Below are 20512 nucleotides of genomic sequence, written 5' to 3'. Positions count from 1 at the left end.
TGTATAATAGTTCGCCACTGACAATTCATGCGGAACTCATTTCCCAGCTCTCGATTCTTTTTCAATCTTTGTTAAGTGATAATGCACACCACTACAGATAGAGCTGAATCCTTTCTGCTATTTCCTCTATGGCTGAACGCAGTTTTGCTTCGATTGAACATTTCAATCACTTCCCTAACCGAATGTTGTCCAAGTAGTCGGTTCGAAAAACGTAATATTTTACCGCATTCTATTGGGTTGTTCGGAAAGTGTTTTCATTTCTTTGGTGAAAATGAAACACGATTTTTTTAGAGTGTATAAACATTTTATTAAATTACATATTCTCCATTTTGGAATACGAAATGACTTTCCGAACAACCGAATATCTTTTAGTTTCACCTTGTTAGTAGAATAAAATTTCTTTGAAAGAGCTTTCTTTCCCCGGATAATCAATTTTTCAAACAATTGGGACACACGTTATGCAAAGTTACACTTAACGGATCGTAGTGGATTCTCGTTACGTTCGTGTACAATATATGTAGTAATTTCTAAGCAAAAAATTTGCCATTGAAACCATCGAATTTAAGTTTCGAAAATAGTGTTTTAATTCTTTACTTAAAGTACGCGTCTAAATTAAGCACGTGCCTTGCGTATTTCCCGAGAATCGAGTGTCTCGAGAATGAATCCTTGGGAAAAAGAATTGTATCTTTTCAATTTATTTCTGACCGAGAAATAATTTACTCTTACTATGAATTCAGAAGCATCTTTTACGTACGCCGCGTATACAAGATATATTTGTGTTCATTCGATGTAAGACAGGAAACGACATTACCCATGGGGAACGATGTGATAGATCTATAGTTTACACTGTTCATAGAAGTCAGTTCTCACGAACAACTATCCGAGATAACAATGCTTCCAAAATCCGAACGAGCTTGTTATCCGATTCAATACACTCAGAAGAAGGATATCGATTGACAGAACATGTTAGACGAACGTACTATTTAATTATTTATCGATTCATCGTGAATGTTGATTCACGGTACAAATCTATAAAGTATTTATTGACCTTTTCTCGTGTTTCATCGTTAAACGTTTCCATTCTCGTGAAGCGCGATCAACGACTGGTAAAATTTGCGTACATTTGCGGTAGGAATTCGAAGCGTTGCATATCTCATCGATTCGAGTGGTATCGATACTGTTAATGGGTACGTACAAGTGAAGCTGGAACAATGTTATGGAACTTTGAATGAATAGTTTCGATAAGTAACGTCGAAAATCGAGCTTTTGAGAAATCGATCGAACGAGAATCGTTCGTGTAACTTTCGTCGAATTTTCACGTGCTTGCACCGATTTCGTATCGGTATCGTCGATACATTACGCAGCAAACGTTACGCAATTCAGACCGGAACTATTGGATTCATCGGCGATCGAAAACGGATATACATCTCCGATCACAATGGCTATAACCTTAATGATCACTCTAATGTGAAACAGAGTGTTGTAGCTTTGCTATAATCGCTTAATAACGAAAAAAGTCCGCAAAGTCTGCAGATTGCATTTTACAATTGCACCGCAATTGTGGGCTACACTCGTCGCCGCGGAAAGTATGTTAACGAGTCTGGAGAACGTATCGTTGTTAAATATCGAACTTTAGTGAAAAAGAGATCAACGACCGGCACATTTTGACCAGTAGTGCGCGATAAATCGTACGTTTCGCGAGAATTAATACAGAACGACCGACGAGTCACGAAACAATAAATAACTATCGCTAACTGTACGCGATGAATAAGTTGACAGAATACGAATCGATCAAATTTGAGAGCGATAAGCACAAATATACAAGCATACGACGTTTAATAATTATCTTCACTTTCTTCAGTTTTTCTCGCGTACTTTCCGTAATTACCGTACTCGAATACGTTATTACGCGCGAACGGCTATTCGAAGATCGAGCTATCGATATATAAAAAAAATACCATATAAGAACCAAGTAGAGTCCTTGGGTCCCATCCAATTGCACCATTTTTCTACATACTTCTACGCTGCGTGTACAATACAATTCTTCAATGTAAAATCTCACGAGTCGTGGGGGATGTTTTCTCGTTAACGAGAATTATTTTTTTCCATTGATTACAACCGTCCCGAAGAAGCGAAACCGGACAAATATCCCAAGCTCGAGAACACTTCGTCGAAAATACGCAAATTTGTACAAAATTATCGTACTCATCGCCACGATTGTACGTTCAGAATTAAAACAATTTTCCATCCACCTCAGTCTCGCATCGAGACGTACTTTCGATCCACGAACCGTTCTCAGTTGTTCCACGATCGAGGTGTTTGCGCGGGAAAATGAAATTTTTCGATTGTTCGCGGTGTTTCGGCGCGACGAACGAAACGAATTCGTCGCACACATCCGGTTCGTCGTTCGAGGATCTGGATCCGTTGTCGACGACGAAACGGCCACCGAAACGACCATTTCGACGCAAGTCGAAGTCCAAATACGCGTTCGCGAGCCCTGGTTCCCGGTTCCTGGCGATCGTTCGTTCGTTCCGCGCGTCGTGGAAACGCGGCCGAAGATTCGGCCCGAGAAGATTGGAGGCGCGTCGAAAAACGACGAGACGCGAACCCGTGGTCGGAAAGGTGATCGACGACGGTTCGAGATCGAGCCGCGTGAAGGGTATGCGCGTGACGTGGAGACAGCAGCCGAAAAAAAACTACTCGAAGTCGAAGAGGACGAAAATTGTGAAAGCAAACGGCGAAGTTGGCTCGGTTAACGGTGACGGGGTAGACGGAAACGGAAGAACCGGGATCGCCCGGGGTGAACTCGAGCGTGAATACTACGAACACCTGGAAGCGTTGAAGTTTCTCATCGAGCCACCGGCTTGCTTCAGGAACGACGAGACCAGGCAAAACTTCGAAAACAAGCTAAACACGTTGGACTTCAGGAGAATGAATACCGTCGCAATACCCGAGATCCCGAGTAACAAGTTTTACGATCCCGGAACGGTGTTGCGCGCGTGGAACCACGAGAGGACGAAACGCATGGACGTTGCCCGCGACACCGGTGAACCCGAAAAGGGGAAATCGGGTTTTGGAAAGTTCTACGCGAACGCGTTCAACGAACACCTGCACATCGAACGCGCGATGATCGGTTTGTTCGTTCGTGCACCGATCCTGAAGCACAGGGGTGTCGGCACGATTTTTTTCGATACCGCCAAAGAGGTGAAAACCGTGCGCTTCGAGGACGAATACGATACGGGGGTGTCGGACGAAGAGGACCTCGACGAAGAGGAGAAACGTCCGAGTATTGAAACGAACGAACGCGGTGAAAGTTCGACGGAAGTGTCGCTGGAGACAACGAAAAGTTGTAGAATATTGGAAGAAACTACTGCGATCGATGACGTCGACGGAAACGGTTTTTTACCGAACAGTCCACGACCCAACCAAGAGGTCCATCCCGATGGAAGCTTCGATCCACGGTTCGATGTCGCTGAACAAAATGGTAAACTTTTCGATTCGTTATTTGCAATTGGGGAGGGTTTACGATACAAATTTTACTTATTTTACTGATTTGACTTATTTTACTTATTTGACTTATTTTACTTATTTTACTTATTTTACTTATTTTACTTATTTTACTTATTTTACTTATTTTACTTATTTTACTTATTTTACTTATTTTACTTATTTTACTTATTTTACTTATTTTACTTATTTTACTTATTTTACTTATTTTACTTGTTTTACTTGTTTTACTTGTTTTACTTATATTACTTATTTTACTTACTTTACTCATTTTACTCATTTTACTTATTTTACTTATTTTACTTATTTTACTTATTTTACTTATTTTACTTATTTTACTTATTTTACTTATTTTACTTATTTTACTTATTTTACTTATTTTACTTATTTTACTTATTTTACTTATTTTACTTATTTTACTTATTTTACTTATTTTACTTATTTTACTTATTTTACTTATTTATTAATTTCGTTTATCTTTTTCGCGAAAAATTTCTTTTCCGGAGTAACAGGATTTACAACACGCTCTGTATACTCAAAGCAGATTGGACCATCGAACGATAAGCATTAATTATTTAGAAATTTTATTTTAGAACGATGTCTCGATTGACAATCGATTTAGATTCGTCGAATGTCTTTCGAAGATAGAATATTTCGTTTTCCGTAAAGAAATTAGTACGACAGTAGCATTTTTACTCGTTAAATGGATGCTATGCCAATCCACGTTGAGTAACACGAATTCGAACGATTAGTACCACGAGAAATAATTGGGAGGAAATAAATATTACACGTGTAATACGATATAGGTCGCTGTGTCTGTTTCAGTATCGTCGATAGCTTTCAAGATAAAAGAGCATGTAGCATTCAATTGTATAAATTACGAGAAGCCCGAGTGTTTGTAAAATGAAATCGATAAAGTAAAATTGCTTTTACCACGGCGTGTATGTGTATTGCTTGTACAATCTTTCTTAAAGTAGATCTTCGAGGAAAGAATTGCCGTTCGGAATAAAATAATTCATCAACGATAATTATGAGAGTTATCGAACAAAGTGGTCAACGAAGCTAAACAAATTTTAAAAATGTATGCAATTTCTACAAATTACCCTATAAACTTGATCAATTCAGATCGTAATTGAGGATGAAAAAATTCACACGTATCGAATCAGTGTGTCCGTTACAAGGTACGGAAAAGGAGTTTTTATTTAGAATCGTTTAATCGTAGAACGAGAACAAACCATTCTACACCCTTCTGTATTTAACAATTCATTAACGACTCGTGTGCTACCTCCCCAGAAATTGAACCCTGACTAAACTACTCGATCTTTGCGTCGTCTCTCGAGCGAATAGAATGTATCAGCTACTGGTAACGATAAACGAGACAAATTGATTAAAATTCTAACGACAAAAGTCGTTACTTGAAATTGTAACAAAAAAAAAAAAAAAAAGGAAAAAGAAACCGTTATATCTAATAGACTGTCAATACGTCCAAAAACCTCCAAGGCGTATTTCGTTTCCTTCGGTAACTTTTGTTTCATCCTTTCTTCTCTTTACTTCGTTTCAATTCGTCGAATCGTACTTCGTTGTATCAAATACGACGTTGTAACGCTGTCTACGGTTTCTTTGCCAATTTTTTCTGCGTATCTTTCAAAGATATCAAACGGTTACGATCCGTGTCGCGAAGAAACGTTCCCAAATCTCTGTACCAGTTTTTAACGACACCGCGATATTGCAAGGAACCGCGGTGCTTTTTCTACGAATGTACGCGGAAATTAACAACCGTGCGCGGCCTATCACCATCGAATAAACCCGACGCCGACGCTTTAACGCGCCTTCGGTGGGTGCGCCGTTTGGCGTCATGCCCCGAAGGGGCCAAGCCCGCATTTCCGCAGCCCCATCTTCCATCTTTCGTCCTTTACCCATGCGCTCGGCGTCCACGAGCCGAACCCTCGCAAGGGATTCCTACGATCTCGTTACCGCTTTAGTTACGTCATTAATCGACCCGACATATTTCACTGGTTCGTCGCTGATTCGTTGCGTAATTGGAAGGCCAAGCACGACGCGTAATCGTTCCTTTATCCTGCGGTTTATTAGTGTCCTAACTCGATACTCCTATTAATAAACCCTTGTGGTCCACAATTTCGGTTGGATCGGTATTGTTACGAACAACATTGTGGAAAACAAAGGATTGCGCAATGTTCGGTCCATTAAGGGATCTCGGTATTTCGTGTTCCGTGATTCCCGCGTTGTACCGGCGTAATTATACCTAATAGGATAGAGGAGAACTCATGGTTTTGAATTGTAATTTAGGGGCTACGATTCAATGGGAACTTCAAACGGTACGATTCGATGGTAATTATAAAACGTACGCGAACGTGTTTGGTAACTGTGCGGATAATTAACGTGTATAGAATTTTATGTTGATACTTGGTCGTAAGTTGTAGTTCGAATCTTTGCTTTTTTCGGAAGAGTAACCAAGGGAAGTGTTATATTTGGTATATTTTTTTGGTAGTTGCATTTCTTTAAAGAATTGCATCACTGAACTTGTAAGGTGCAACTGTAACTTGTCACTTTTCATTATCGAACGAGCCGTGTTTCCTTTATATTTAGCGAATGCCGCTCCTCTTATAATTGTTCGTGTTGTCCTTCACTCTCTAGCAATTTGACATTAGCTGAAGCATTACGAATGGATCTTCTTGGTCTCATCACCGGATCAATTACGTAGTTAATAAGCCCCGTGGGCATCACTGTTTAATAACGACTACTTGTGCAAGGTTACTTCGAAGATATGAAAAGAAAATCAAATTTTTTCTTCTGGAAATGAGTGAACAATTGAACATATTTTAAAGATTTTGTGCAATTATTACAGTTACGCAGGTATATCAATGAAAGAGAATGAAAGAATTCTGGTGGGAAACTTTTGCCTAGAAAAATTGCGATGCTTTCGTTTCAAACCGCGATTTAATTTTCATAATAATCGAATAAGTGAAAAATATTAAAATTCTCTCATTCTGGAGAAAATCAATTTTGTAGTTTTGGCAAAAAGTGAAATTCCCATTTTTGGTTAAATTTAAATTTCTACTGCACTTTTTAAAGCACTATAAAGGCACTATAAAGAAGCTCTAGCGTTGGTAGAAAAAATTAAAACTTTAAAAGGGGTAGAAGGGAAAGGTATAAAGATAAAACTGAAAAGAATTTAAATTTTACCTCTATTTATTTTCTGTACCTTAAATCTGTATAATATGTCGAGAATACAATGGACTGAAATAAAATAAAATTTATTAAATTTTTCTAATAATGTTTTTACACAAGAAAATCTTCCGATTATCAACGAATTAGAAATAATTCTCATAATCCTAAAAGCAAACATAATTAAAAGAATGAAAATTCAGCTGGGTTTATTCAGCGCCATGCATTCGTCACAAAGATACGATTAATATTAACAAAGTACAAGAAACTTATAATTCACGATTAAATAGGACGCAACGATACTTTTTCCTGTCTATAATTAAAAGATTTATTCTTTTCGCGATATGTAAATCAATATTGTCTGTGAGAACTGTTGTGTCTGGCCTCTGGTAGTCTGTTGCATTATATCTCGAGAAGAGTCGTGCAACCCTTTGAAATCTCGAGAAGCAAAATCTAATTAGAGAGTTATTCACCCTTGAGTAACAAAGAAAAGGGAAATGACGTAAGATCTTTGAACGTCCAGACATCAAAATTACTTCTTTTCTCGTCACAGAGTCTCATTTGTCTGACATCGTACCGAGTGTTCTTAGCAGTGTGTTCTGTTGTCACAAAAAAGTCTACTATACGTTCGTGAAGAAGATACGATAATGATGTCCTCTAAATTCGTGTTCAATTACATCGCTGGTAACATACCTCTCAAAGTCGAGTTTACCAAAAGTTTTGTCGATTAGTTTTCACACCAATTTCATTTCAACCTTTCTGCAATATTTACCACAATTCGTTTGACATTGGACACTTTTATTTTGAAAATGTACTTACTCGTACAATCTTACCTATAACAGATTCAATCGTGCACGCACACTATAAATATTTACAATAAAATACGTATCCACGTAATAATTCGCATTTCACGAAGAGCCAGGATAGGTTTCAAATTCGGACAAAATATTTACTTGCTTTGTGCTACTTGCATCGCGAGTGTACACATTATTCTAATTTTCTTTCAACGAACATTCGAAACACGATCCCACAGTGTTTGTTCTTTGTCCAGCGCAGTGTGTGGTTTGCTCCCGCGCGTTCCTCCTTCCGAGGTATCCTTCTCGGCTATCGATCTGATCGAACAATCGAATTGGCGTCCGGATAAAAAGGGGCAATGCACTCAAAATGGAACAGACGGTTTCCAATTCGAATCCTTCCGTATCGAATTCGTCGCAGGCTTGTCTCACTGGTGATGTAATGAAAAGTGTGGAAAATGGATGGGTGTGCTCGCGATAGTGGTCGTTCTGCCGGCATTGTTTACTCGGAAGGAAGTTCAACTCGGAAGTGGCACTATTCATGAGCGTCGCACGAGGGGCAGGGAGCACGCACCTCGTCTGTCGATGTGTGTCAGATGTATACGTTCAGAGTGTACATAAAGCTGTGCACGAAGTGTGCGCGCACAGCGTAGTGTGTTTAAGCACGATACGTGTGTGCGTCTGACGTAAAAACATCATTTAGGGGGCTAGCTGCGCAAGCGTAACTCGAAATTGTGTACGTAGAATGTTGTCGGCTGATTTACAACAGCGTTTCTCAAACTCTTTCGAGTCGAAAGGGACCTTTTGATTTTTTTTTCTTTTTCGTTTCTGGCGGGAAAGTTTATTCGAAAGTTCATTCGATGTCTACGACCGTGCACGCTATCGGATATCTTTGGTATCGTAGTGCTGCAACATTCTGTACAAAGTACTCTTGAAAGTATCTGCGGAACGAGAGAAGAGTTTAACATTATTCATAGGCACATTAACGGGCACCAATAATAAGATTAATTGGATCACGAGACTTGGTTCTACTTTCGTAAGTGAAACGGTGAAAAATCGAATTTCTTTTAATACGCGTGGATGGTTCGAGTTATTATCGAACGGTACTTTCTTCGGCATAGAATCTACGTTTTAATGGTAAATAATGCAGATGATAACTATTTAATAACTTTCGCTGTTCAAAGTATTCTTCGAGAGCAGATATACGTATGCACCGTTGTCCCTATTGGAGAACCCTGTAAGTAATAATCGAAACAATAACACAATCGATTAATATTAACTTAACGCAAACATCGGTACAATACTATTTTTCGCAGCTTGTCGCAAGCTCGAGACTTAGCTGCGACAATTGCAATGGTATCCGTGACGATCTGAGAAACAGTATTGTATAGAGAATTATCGGAATTTATATTTAGCGCAAAGTGTACGTGTCCCAAGGGATACATTGAAGATGTAACCTGTCTCACAATGGCTTAAGTTGAAAGACACTATCGTTCATCAGTTTGAGACAACTACCTTTCTTCTTGTGTCATGAATACAGCAAACGAGTAGCTCATTACCGTTTACGTGTATCCAACTACGTGTAACTGCAGTTTATTTCCATAGAATATAATGCTTTTAATTATCCTCTCATCGCACCATTAAACTCTCAAGCTGTTTCCCATTCGGATTGTGCAATACCAAACGGAAGTGGTACGTTTACTAAGTCAATAAACGTAGATCGCAAGATTTAGCGGTTAAACTTACATTTTCGATCGTACTTAGCAGATCTCAACAACGTTTCATTGATTTTTATCGTTTCGAGAAAGATAAAATAATCTTCCTTGAAATTTACTGTTGTAACAATTAATTCTATTTCAATACGTTCAACAGAATTATAAATCTCTATTTCCGTCTTCCGTCTACCTGTTACTCGCTATATAAAACACACGTTCTACATACGAGGATGAAACTGTTATTTCTAAAATATACGAACAAGTTTTAAATCCACTTTTTCGCGCTACGTTTCCAAACATGAAAACCAATACCATCTGCTCGGAGATACACAGTTTCTATCTCCGACCATCTTTTTGAAACACATTAAAAGAATATATCCATATTTAAAACAGAAATGTTTACCTGTTCGGAAGTCTTTTTGCAAAAAAAGGACAAAGCTTGGCAACGTACTTACTATTTTCGTTACTCGAATTTCGACCATTCGCTATCGAAGGTTCTTCGAAGTGGTACATTTAATTATCAAAGTAGTACACAAGAGCCAAACATGTGGAAGTAGGTCAGGTGGCAACCCAACTCCTTGCGGTGACGTCGAATTCGTGATTGGTAGTGGTTATTTGCCATAGAAAATAAAGGTAACGGTTTGAAAATAATTTTTCTACTAAATATTCTCCCAAGTGGGACGCCGTTTAATCGTCGATGTAGGGTGTAAGACACAAGGGTTTGAAAGTAGGACGCCTCGCACCCTTGTTATCGAGTGAGTTTGTACTCGTTATCGGTAACGTTATTTTTCGTATTAAATCGAAGGGACGACGGTTTGAGAAACCCTGATTGGTAAGCATGTATTATAAACAATACACGTTGGCGATCTACACGTGAGCAGCGTATCGCACGCGTGGGTGGGGACGCGAGCGTGTTTCACGGGTGATGGATCTGTTCGCGCTCAGTCCATTCCCGCGATTCATGGACCCTACAGGCCATGCCGCTGATTTGTGGCCCGTTGACGTTTAATTCGGAATTCATAAGCGGCTGTCAGTGGCGGCAAAATACGCGGACGTAGCGCAATTGTTCATGGATTTCGTATACATCAGGTCCGTGTTCACTTTCATCGACTTTTCAAATAGTTTTACTCTCCATTAGACGCTTCGAGTGGCGTTGTTTTGCAAAAAAATACCTCAGTATCCGTACACGCGAAACATAATCCTTTTTATTCCTTTTAACGATGAATTTTTATCCATCGATCGTATTTTGTACGTTTCAAGTAAGTACACGTTATTTGGACATCAATTCTATTTCTCCTTTACGCACGTTCTCTCGCTTACACATTCGACACGTTTACAATTGGCCGGATCTACTTTTCTTTTTTTTCGTACCATACCGCGATCTGTGAGTTCAGTTCGGATGGTTTTCTTCTCGCATTTATAGAAAATACCAGTTATTCAATCGGACAGATGTCATTTTTAGTATTATCGATAAAATTGATAATATCTGCGTAGTATTTTAAATAATAATCTAGAGTTAAATATAGTATACAGTTTGAAGAAATTTCGTATTATTGAATCCCGTATTACGGCAGTTGTATGCAGTTTGCGAAATGTGTGCGATTGGCAAAGTGTTAATTTTAGAATCAAAAATTCCAAACGAAAGTATTTTAGCAAATACGGTTGCTAATAGTAAACTTTCGATGAAGTTTTATCGTGTGGAGTTTATTTAAATCTCGTTACTAAAAATTGGAAAGAAACGTTAAAATCGTCGTATTCGATTTGTTGTATTACGTTGTGGTGTATCGTTTGATGTCGCGGTGAACAAATGTTCGATTTTTCGTTGTCCGAAGAAAATTTGGAAAAATTTTGCAGCGCACAATACTCGAGTTAATGTAGGTCTCTGTGTATTAACTTTATTGAAGCAATTTGCAATTATTTGTTCTAGTAGCGCAAGTGAGTTACTTCCCTTTACGCGTCGAATGTGCGTAACCAAGGGTCATCGGTGGTTATGTATAATATTGTAAGCGATTAGGTCATGGAAAAAAATGAAACGAAAACAATTGTAGAATCAAAAATGAAAGAGGTGTATACAGTTAGACGCAACTCGCGATAATCTTTCTTATCCGAATACAACATTTAATTCGTTTCATTCGAAAATGGTGTAATATCGTTGTCCAATTACCAAAAGTTTCGATTCAACTGATTCGAAAACATCGATAAATGTCAATGCATCGCTATAAAAAAATAACTCACTCGTTGAATAAACTCGAGTTTATCGTTTGCATTACTGGAACAGGAAGTCGCATATTACTCCGTTACGAAATGCGTTCGATGGATAATTTTTGTTCATTTTTACGAATATTACTTGTCTCTGAATTATTCAACACGGCAGTGGAAAATTACGTGGCTCTTGAAAATTGTAAAGGAGAGAAGTATTTTAATATTCTGATCTGACTCGATATTTCACAGCGGTGTATCCATTTTCAGATGACACAAAACCCGATCAAAGCTACGTCAATCAGAACGGTGGTCCAAAGAGTTCCTTGATCGAGCAACGAGACGAAGCCAAAAAGAGTAAGATCGATTATTTTCTTTTTTTTCTTCTTCTTTTTTTTTCTTCTTTCAAATACGAACCAATATCTTGGAATGCTGGATGAAGTCATGCTTGTTGCATGATCGCAAGAAAATACACACTTCTTTTCTTTCTCTCAATTTCTAGTGCATCATTTAAATCTTTCGTTCTCGTTTCGTCTACAATCGTACGAGGCATTGAGATCACGTTCACCGAAAAAAGAAACGTAATCTTGTAAGACTAACTCATTCATCTTATCATTGTAGCGTCGCTCGCAATATCGATACCACGAGTTGGAATATTTTTTCAACAATTAAAATATTAATACCAATCTAAACACACGTCAGCCAATAATAGCAGTAATTTGTAGAGAACGTTGCCTCCCCAGTAATTTCGTTCAAATAATTCCAAGTAGTCGTCGTTTGTAAAAGGATCGGGTTAGATCTTCGTCTTGTTTTCATCCCCCGCTTAATCTGTTCGTTGGACTCGCAATATCTCACGTATACGTATACCCGAACGAGCAAACTAACGAAACACAGAACAACGTTCTCGGTTGTGCTTCCCCCGTATCGCGTGCTTGGTCGAACCACCGATCCATCGGGCAACTATTCGCGGAAAGGTTGTTCCCGTTTAAAAGGGACACGTTAGTTTCGTTTCCCGTGTCACGTCGGTACACTTTCGATCGTCTTAAAGGAAACAGTGCGCGGGGCATCGTTGTCGAGAGCCATCACGGCGGGCGACGTCGAATCGAAACGATCCTCGATCTTCTCACGCCGGTGAACTCGGGAAACACCTATTTCACGACACTTTAAATAAATCTCCCCGATTCTGGGATTCCGTAGGATTTCGCGAATCCTTCGAGTACGCCACAGACACGGAAGAGATTAACATGCCGGCGCACGGTACGCGAAACCGCAGGAATCGCAAGGGTCGCAACAGAAGACGATACCAAGGACAACCGACCCCCGACAGAACCGCGAAAAACGACGAGAGCAACGCAGAGAATCCGGACAACGTTCGCGAGCACGACGATCGCGCACCAACGACAACGAACGACTCCGTCGCGGTGAACACCACCGTGCACAACGACCAGACGCGAGTAGATGATATCGAAAGTGAATCGGACGCGGAAGCGACGAAGAACACGGACGACGCGACCGTAGTCGTCGAGGGATCGAGGCCGCGGACGCGGAAGAACGCGAAGGAGGAGAAATACAGAATCAAAAAGGGCACAGTGCAACCTTGCGTCAAAGTCGTGGAGATCACGACGATCAGTAGCTTGCCGTTGGCGGCCAGGATCGATCACATTCCCGGTGTCGGTATTCTCGAGACGGGTACCAAGGACACCGGTACCGACAACACCGGTATAATCACGTTTAGCGAGCCCGCGGAGGAGTTTCCATCGTCCGCGATGAAAACGACCGAGGGCACGAAAACGTCGAAGGGTAGCGGCGAACGTTTGCAAATCCACGACGTCAGTGACTGCGACGTCGAGACCGAAAACGTTAACCCGGTGATCGTGGAAATAGAATCGGACGCGGAGAAAGAGACGACGGAAGGCGGCGGGCCGAGCTCCGAAACCGATTCCGAGGAGACGGTAGCCAGATACACAGAGACGCAACACGTTTGGGACACGGTGATGCCGCGCGAGGTGGAGAGGAAACTGAGAACCTTCATCGAGGATCTGAAATTGCCGACGTACGCGGAGGATAACGAGGAAACGTCTAAATCGAACGAGCAAGAGAGAATCGGTGGCGCGTCGTACAAGAAGGTGAGAAAACGCGCCGCCCTCGAGTCCTATTACGCTCAGTCCCAGGCAGCGAACAGATTCCTGGACATCATACAGGAGGAGGGCGAGAAACTCTCCGAGGACGAGGAGCAACACATCAGGGACTTCATAAACGAGGAGATCGGCAAGTATCGAAGGGAGGGGTGTCGTTCCGATCGTCGGAAATCGGACTCGGACGAGGATGAAAAATCGGAGAGTATCGAGCACGCACCGCGAACAAATACCAGCGATCTTCGTACGGATACGGACGACGAAGGAACGGAGGTTCGGCTCGACGCGAGGGAACACACGATATTGGCCAACGACGACCCAGGAGAGGAGGGAAGCATCGGCGTGGAAACGGGCGAAAAATCACGGTCAGCTGACGAGGTGTGCGAAAATAGTTGCGCGTCAAGGGGAGCTACGATGGTAGATGCGTTAGAATTTAAGGAGACCGACCACACCGAAACGGAACAGAACGATCCCTGCGCGGTATGCGGTACGGTGCCACGGGAGAAATTTGAAGAGATCCTCGCGGGGAAATTATGCGAGGAAGCCACGATAAGTGGGGACGACGTTAAAGGGACGGACGTGATGTCGGAGAACGAGGAATTGGACACGCGTGGTCGCGATTCGAGTCCGAACGATCCCGCGACGAGCGCTGAAATGGACACCGACGGTCGAACGTTGCCCGATTCGGCGAGAAAGGAGCTTATTGTTTCGAACGAACAATCGGACGACGAGAAGGTAACGTTAATTGACGCCACGAAGGAATCGAACGAGGAACTCGAAAAACCGGAGCCACGATCCGACGAGGACGTCGCTGCGCCGACCGAGCGATCGGGAACGGGACAGTTTCCCGATAATGCTTCGAACATCGGTGAATTTGCGACGAGCGTACGCTCGGGAGAGACGCGGGGAGAATTAAAATTAGACAACCATCGAGACGCTCGCGACGCATCGTCGAAAGGAACGGAGACGGACCGGTTGGAAATAATCGAAGATTACGATTCGAGGACCGAGGTGACGACGACAGAGACCGCGAACCGAGAATCGTCCGAGAGAGATGACGTCACGGACGATTCGAAAACAGACGCGGGAAACGGAGCGTCCGAAACGACACGAAACGGAGAGTCTAAGCGCGTGGACGCGACCGAGAACGAAATTAACGCGGCCGGTGAAAACCTCGACGAATCGAGTGACGTGCGCGGACGTGATTCATCCAACGACACCGTGATGTCGAGATCGCAAGAGGCAGCGAAGGTACCGTCGGAGGACAACGAATCTTCGACGATGGGATCTCCTTCGACGGATACGGAGGTGGTGAAATTGGAAACGCAGGTGCGCGACGTTACGACGGAACGACGCCCACCGACGCCGCCGAAGAGATCGTCCAGCCTCGCGGACGTCGTCGTCGATTCTCAAGAAAAACCGAGTCGTCTCCGATCTCGCGATCCCGATAGCGATCCCCCGTTGCCTCCAGCGAGACGTACAACTGAGACAAACGAGATCACGGACGAGGAGAGTCCACCGAGTCGGCCGCCATTGCCGAGAGGCAACTTCGGGGACACCGGCTCGTCGTCGGTGCCACGGTCCACCGATACGTCGAACGAGGGTTTCAACGTTATCGGACGTTTATTGGATATTCTATCGCGCGACGACGCAACCGATGAAAATATACGCGCCGTTTTAGACGGCTGGGACGCGCGGTCGGTGCCCGTGGGGATACGCCGTATCGTCGATGACTTAAGGGCACGCGGGACGAGGGCTCGTTTTGACAGTGACAGCATCACCGAATTGCGCAATTACGTCGAGAACGGCGCCGGGCTTGGCAATCGAGCAACCACCGAAATAACGACCGACCACGCGGACCCAAAGACGCGCGAAAAATCTACGATGCCCGCCGTGTCGTCGACGACATCGCCAACGATCGAATCCATCGAACGGAAACTCGTTATGGATCCGTCCTCGGAGCACGTTGATCGGCACAGCGACTCAGTCGGGACACGACCGAGAAACGAAACCGAGACGCCCGAGAAACAAACCAAAGGTCAAACCGAATCGAAACGGGAGCACTCGCACCGACACGAGAGACACGTTCGCACGAAGGTCACCAAAAATACCACATCGAGCACCAAAACGACCCAATCGCGGGAAAAGACGTCGACCGTTTCCGACACCAGGCGACGCAACAACAACAACGATAACAACACGACCAAGAACACGAAGGAGTTGACGACCAGCGAGGAAGAGTTCGAGGAAATATACAAGTATTCGAGCACCGTGCGAGACAACGACGCGAGATGCTACGATCGTGGAATCGGTGACGATCGTGGTCGAAACGACGGTATCACCGATTGCAACGGTTACGCCGAGATACTGGAATCCATTTTGAAGAGGGAACGATCCACCGGACAGTTGGACAAAGAGAGAGCCGAGGCTTGGGATCACCAGGCTCAAGACTCGTCGAGCAGCGCGACCACCTTGAGCACGGTGAAGTATAATCCGATGGAGGCGTGGCAGGCCGACGTTTATTCGATAATAGCGGAAGAAGCGAGGAAAGGTAAACTGAGACGCGAGGCGGCCGGCGACGTTGAATCGTCCAGTTTGAAAAGCAAGCTCCCGTTGTTGAAAGGAGAGGAGTCGTGCGACGTTACCAACGGTCACGAGGCACCATTGTCCCCGGAGCCTATACCCTACTCGCCCGTGGAAGATTTGTATTACGTGCCGTTGGAGAGCGGCGAACCACGCGCGGGTACACGCGCGGAGATACCGGCCGCGACCGGGCCGGAGTCACTCAGAAATTTGTGCATCAAATGTATATTATCGATGCCGTACGGCGCGCACATAATCAACGAGATCACCGTGCCGAAATTTAACATCTTCAAAAGTCTACGTTCCATTCCGAAGTTCTCTAACAACGTAACCGGGAGCGAGATCGTTAAAGGCATCCAATTAAAAACTATGCATGGCGTGAACGAACGGCGGACCGAGACGGCCGCACTAACAGCTTCGTCGGGATCGATGCGTCCTGACACGTGCAAAACCACTGTTTCAGACCAGGTTAAGTCAGAGCGTTTAGTACCGGGGGATAGGACTAAGCGAGACACCGAACGCCGCGGAGAAACGTCGAACGCGCGGCAAACGATGGGTAAACAGGACACGGAAACGTGGCTGGGTCTGGCAACATCGAGGGATCCGAGATTACTCCTGTGTCTATCGCCGTCGCAGCAGAAGACCGCGATCAAAACGAGCCCGGACAGTCTGTTGGATCTTCACAAGAAGTTCCTCAACAGACACAGCTATTACGAGGAGGAACCGCACCGTGCACCGCTACCCAAGTACAGGGTCGATGTACGACCGCGCGTCGAATCCGACGAGAAACGGGAGACGAACCACGAGTCCTCGAGAACCGAGTACGAGGAAACTCGCGGAAAGATCGATCGAAAACCGACCAACAGACTGCTGGAGATTATCAAAGAAAACTCGAAGGCTGCCCCGAGACAGACGAGGAACGTCTCGAAGGCGTCGAGAGTGACGTTCGAGGACACCGGTCCAGCGGAATCGAAGTCCTCGCGAATCGGAGCGACGACTTGCGACAAAGGTGACGAACGTCTCAAGGTCACTCGCCTTTGCGACTGGTTGAACCTTGCGAGACGGGAACCCGTCGATATCGCGTGCCCTGCGACGATATCTTTCTCCGATGATTTATTAATAGAACCGTCGGTTGAGGGAGAACAACTAGATAAGGTCCGTGCGAACAGCGGCGCGCGAATTCACGTCAGTCACTCGGATGTCGCTAAAGAGGCACCGTTCGATGGTAATCGGTACGACACGGACGAACGACCAGCTTCTTCGGGACACCACGCGAACGCGTCCCTGATCGCGGATTCGCCGGAGAGACCGGACCCACCGGCAAGGAGCTCGACGCCGTTCAACAGGAGTCCAATTACGTTGAACAGCGCCCTCATCGACAAATCGTCGATCGCGGCGGACACCACGGGAAAGAAAACGCCACCTCGAAGGACTATCGATCCGCGTTACAACGTGAATCCGGCGTTGATCGACGACAGAGTCGAGGTACCGCCGCGAACCAAACGCGTGGTGAACGTGGACAGGTCGTGCATCGACACGACCAGCATATTCGATCAGAACCCGCCCAGGAGCCACCTCGAGCCACGGAAGTACAAGAACGCGGAAAATCTGAAACACGTGACGGCCACGGAGATCGTTCAGAACCTGAAGAAGCTTCAGACCGATCACGCGGAGGACGATTGTTCCGAGGAACGTAAAAAGTATTCCGTGCCACAGGAATACTTCGCCCAGCAGCTCAAGTATATAGAACTATTGGAGAATCAACTGAAGAATGTGATATTGGCCGAGGAGGAGGAGAAGGAAGCGTTCGAGGACTTCCAGACGCACGTGAAGCGCAGGATGGAGGAACGGGGTCGCGGAGACGAGGAATCGAAACCGTCGATGACCGAGACTCGCGATCGTGTCACCGAAGGTGCTCGCGTTCGGGACAACGGTGACGATGGTCAGTCGGGGAGCGAAAGTTGGCACGAGAAGTCCGTAAACGTCGATGATGATCGTTCGGAGATGCGCGACAAACATGGTCGCAGAGAGTTCGAGAAGAAGGTGTACCGCGAGAACGGTTTCCACGAGGAGGAAACCAGCGAGAGGATCGAGAGCGTTGAAAAGCATTCCGTGATCACCAAGGGAGGAGGAGATCGAGTTCCGAGAAACGGTCGAGAGGATACGGTGAACAAGGAACGGGTGAACTCGGATAACGTAGCTGGGGATACTCGGGGGGGTATCGTCAAGATCGAGAAACCGAAAATGTCCGCGGTAGCGGTAAACGGTGAGGCATTCCGTCGTCGTATGTACGACGAGTACGTTCACAAAGTCCACGAGAGGGAGGAGAGGATGCATCACAAACTGGTGAAGATCAGCACGCACGAGGACATACGTAAACCTAGCGAGAAATCGGCCAGGATCGGCATGAGCGCCGTCGAGAAAGAATTCATCGAGAAGGCGAAGAACAGACTGAACAAATTTGGCATCAATCTCGACGAAAGCGAACCGGAGACCGAGAACAAAGGTGATAAGAAACGCGACAAGGGGAAACAGGAACCGCGCGAGAACGAGGAGGACATTGTGAGGGCGAAGTGTCTGATCGACGGGAAGGAATTCGAGGACGCGAGAAAATTGCCGAAGCATTTGCAAGAGTTCCTCAAAATGTCCGCCACGTCGAACACCGACGACGGTGAGTCCCACCGAATCGAGGATTGCTGTGTTGTTCGTCGTTTTTTCTTTTTTTTCTTTCGATTGTTGGCATTGAATCTGCCGAGTGCTCGAGTGTTTCGCCTGATTTTGGATTTGAGAGATATTCAACTACCGTGTCGAGGATTGAATACGTAACAGTCACTAACGCACGTTCATAGACGTATCGTGATTTGCATTGTCGTAGGTGTCTCGTGCTTGTCGTCACTAACGAAACTGAGCGAATGACTTTTCTTTTTTTTCTCTCTCCCTTGGTCGTGTTTTTTCATTGAAACGTGTATTTTTGTTTTTTTTTCTTTTTTTTTTTTTCGTTGGTGAACGTTACCTTTTTCTTTCTTTTTCAGTGTTGTGTTTCACGCGCGAAAGATTTACTGGGTCGAGCAAGAATTTCGTTGGAAATTCGAACAGTCGTTACATTTACGGAAACAATATCTAATCGATATGCACACTTGTTACACAGACTCGCTTGTAGCACTGTCTCGTTTGAACCTTCTTACGGGTCGGTCGTAGAATCTATGGTCAGCGAATCTATGGTCGATAAGTTTCTACCATTGAAACACGGGGACGCATGATTTTTTACATGTTAAAAAGAATGTTTGCAGACTTCGAGAACATATAACGCTCGCTAAACTTGATAAAAGAACGCTCGATATACGATACGAGATACGAAGATCGATTTTATCAGAATTAACAGCAATTTTTGGTTTTAGTAATGCAATTGGCTCGTATGCGTTCGTTCGTCGTGCGCAATGTCTAAACAAAGGATTGTCTTATCGCACAAGAGGTGTTCTCTGTATCTTTCTTTTATGCGTGCTTCGTGTTACAGAATTGTGTTCTCTTTCGAATATTCTTGGCTTTATTCAAATTACTCGATAAGCGTATTTTATTCGTCAAAGCAAGGAAGTATCGTTTCTTATAACGTAGGTATTAATAAATACCTTATTAATGACCGTAATTATTAATAGTATATATTAAGTAAATATAACTGCAAATTAAATTTATTTATTTTATAATATTATTCTCACTCAAAACACGCTTTAACTTTGATCAAATTAATATTTCGATTTATATCGACTAACCGTTTTTTCATTCAATTTTTTCAACGCTATATGCTTTGGAAGCCTGTAAACATTTCTTTTTTATTACTTTGTATAAATGATTTTCTTTTTCTTAAATTTGCTAAAGATAGAAGCAAATCAAAGTTTGACGAAATGTACTGGTGAGTTGGAGGAACTCTCCTAGAATGACTATTGAAAATGACTATTTAGGATTTGATAATTTTTTATTATTCAGGATTTTCTATCATAGAAACTAATGAATAATATATTGTATTATACGAACTTCGCTTAGGGACATTCTTTATCGGTCCTCGTAGTATGAGCCGATGCGTATAGCAACCAATGTAGACAAATTGCAACAATTATCGCGTCGTCAGAATAATCGTGATTTTTATTCTCGATACCAATGATGGTGTTTTAATCACTGTCGCCTTTATTAACTTTAGGCAGCCTCTTTCCATATTAATTATCTGTTTTTCCGATAAGAATTCAGAGTAAAAGGCACCATTGAAGTCTCTCAATACAGATAGCAATACTTCCTCGAAATAGAAACCAGAGTTCGGAATGCTTAATAATAGCTGCTCTGGTTTAGATGAATGCTTCCTTATAAATAATCCAGATTTAATACTATATTTTCAATTACTTCG

General features: G+C 43.6%; 1 protein-coding gene across 1 annotated transcript in view; it reads left to right on the top strand.

The window, feature by feature from the left end:
• The window catches only part of Cap (Cbl-associated protein), a 160622-nt gene that overhangs the window by 66330 nt on the left and 73780 nt on the right, over positions 1-20512 (top strand). The window contains exons 5-6 of the mRNA XM_076306627.1: positions 11672-11758; positions 12599-18764. Of these exons, the coding sequence (XP_076162742.1) occupies positions 11672-11758; positions 12599-18764 (6253 nt within the window). The remainder of the gene's footprint in view (positions 1-11671; positions 11759-12598; positions 18765-20512) is intronic.

The sequence above is a fragment of the Ptiloglossa arizonensis genome, chromosome 3 (genome assembly GCF_051014685.1).
Source record: "Ptiloglossa arizonensis isolate GNS036 chromosome 3, iyPtiAriz1_principal, whole genome shotgun sequence".
Classification (NCBI taxonomy): Eukaryota; Metazoa; Arthropoda; class Insecta; order Hymenoptera; family Colletidae; genus Ptiloglossa; species Ptiloglossa arizonensis.
The sequence above is the reverse complement of the archived record's forward strand: the minus strand, read 5'-3'. Positions and strand labels throughout refer to the sequence as shown.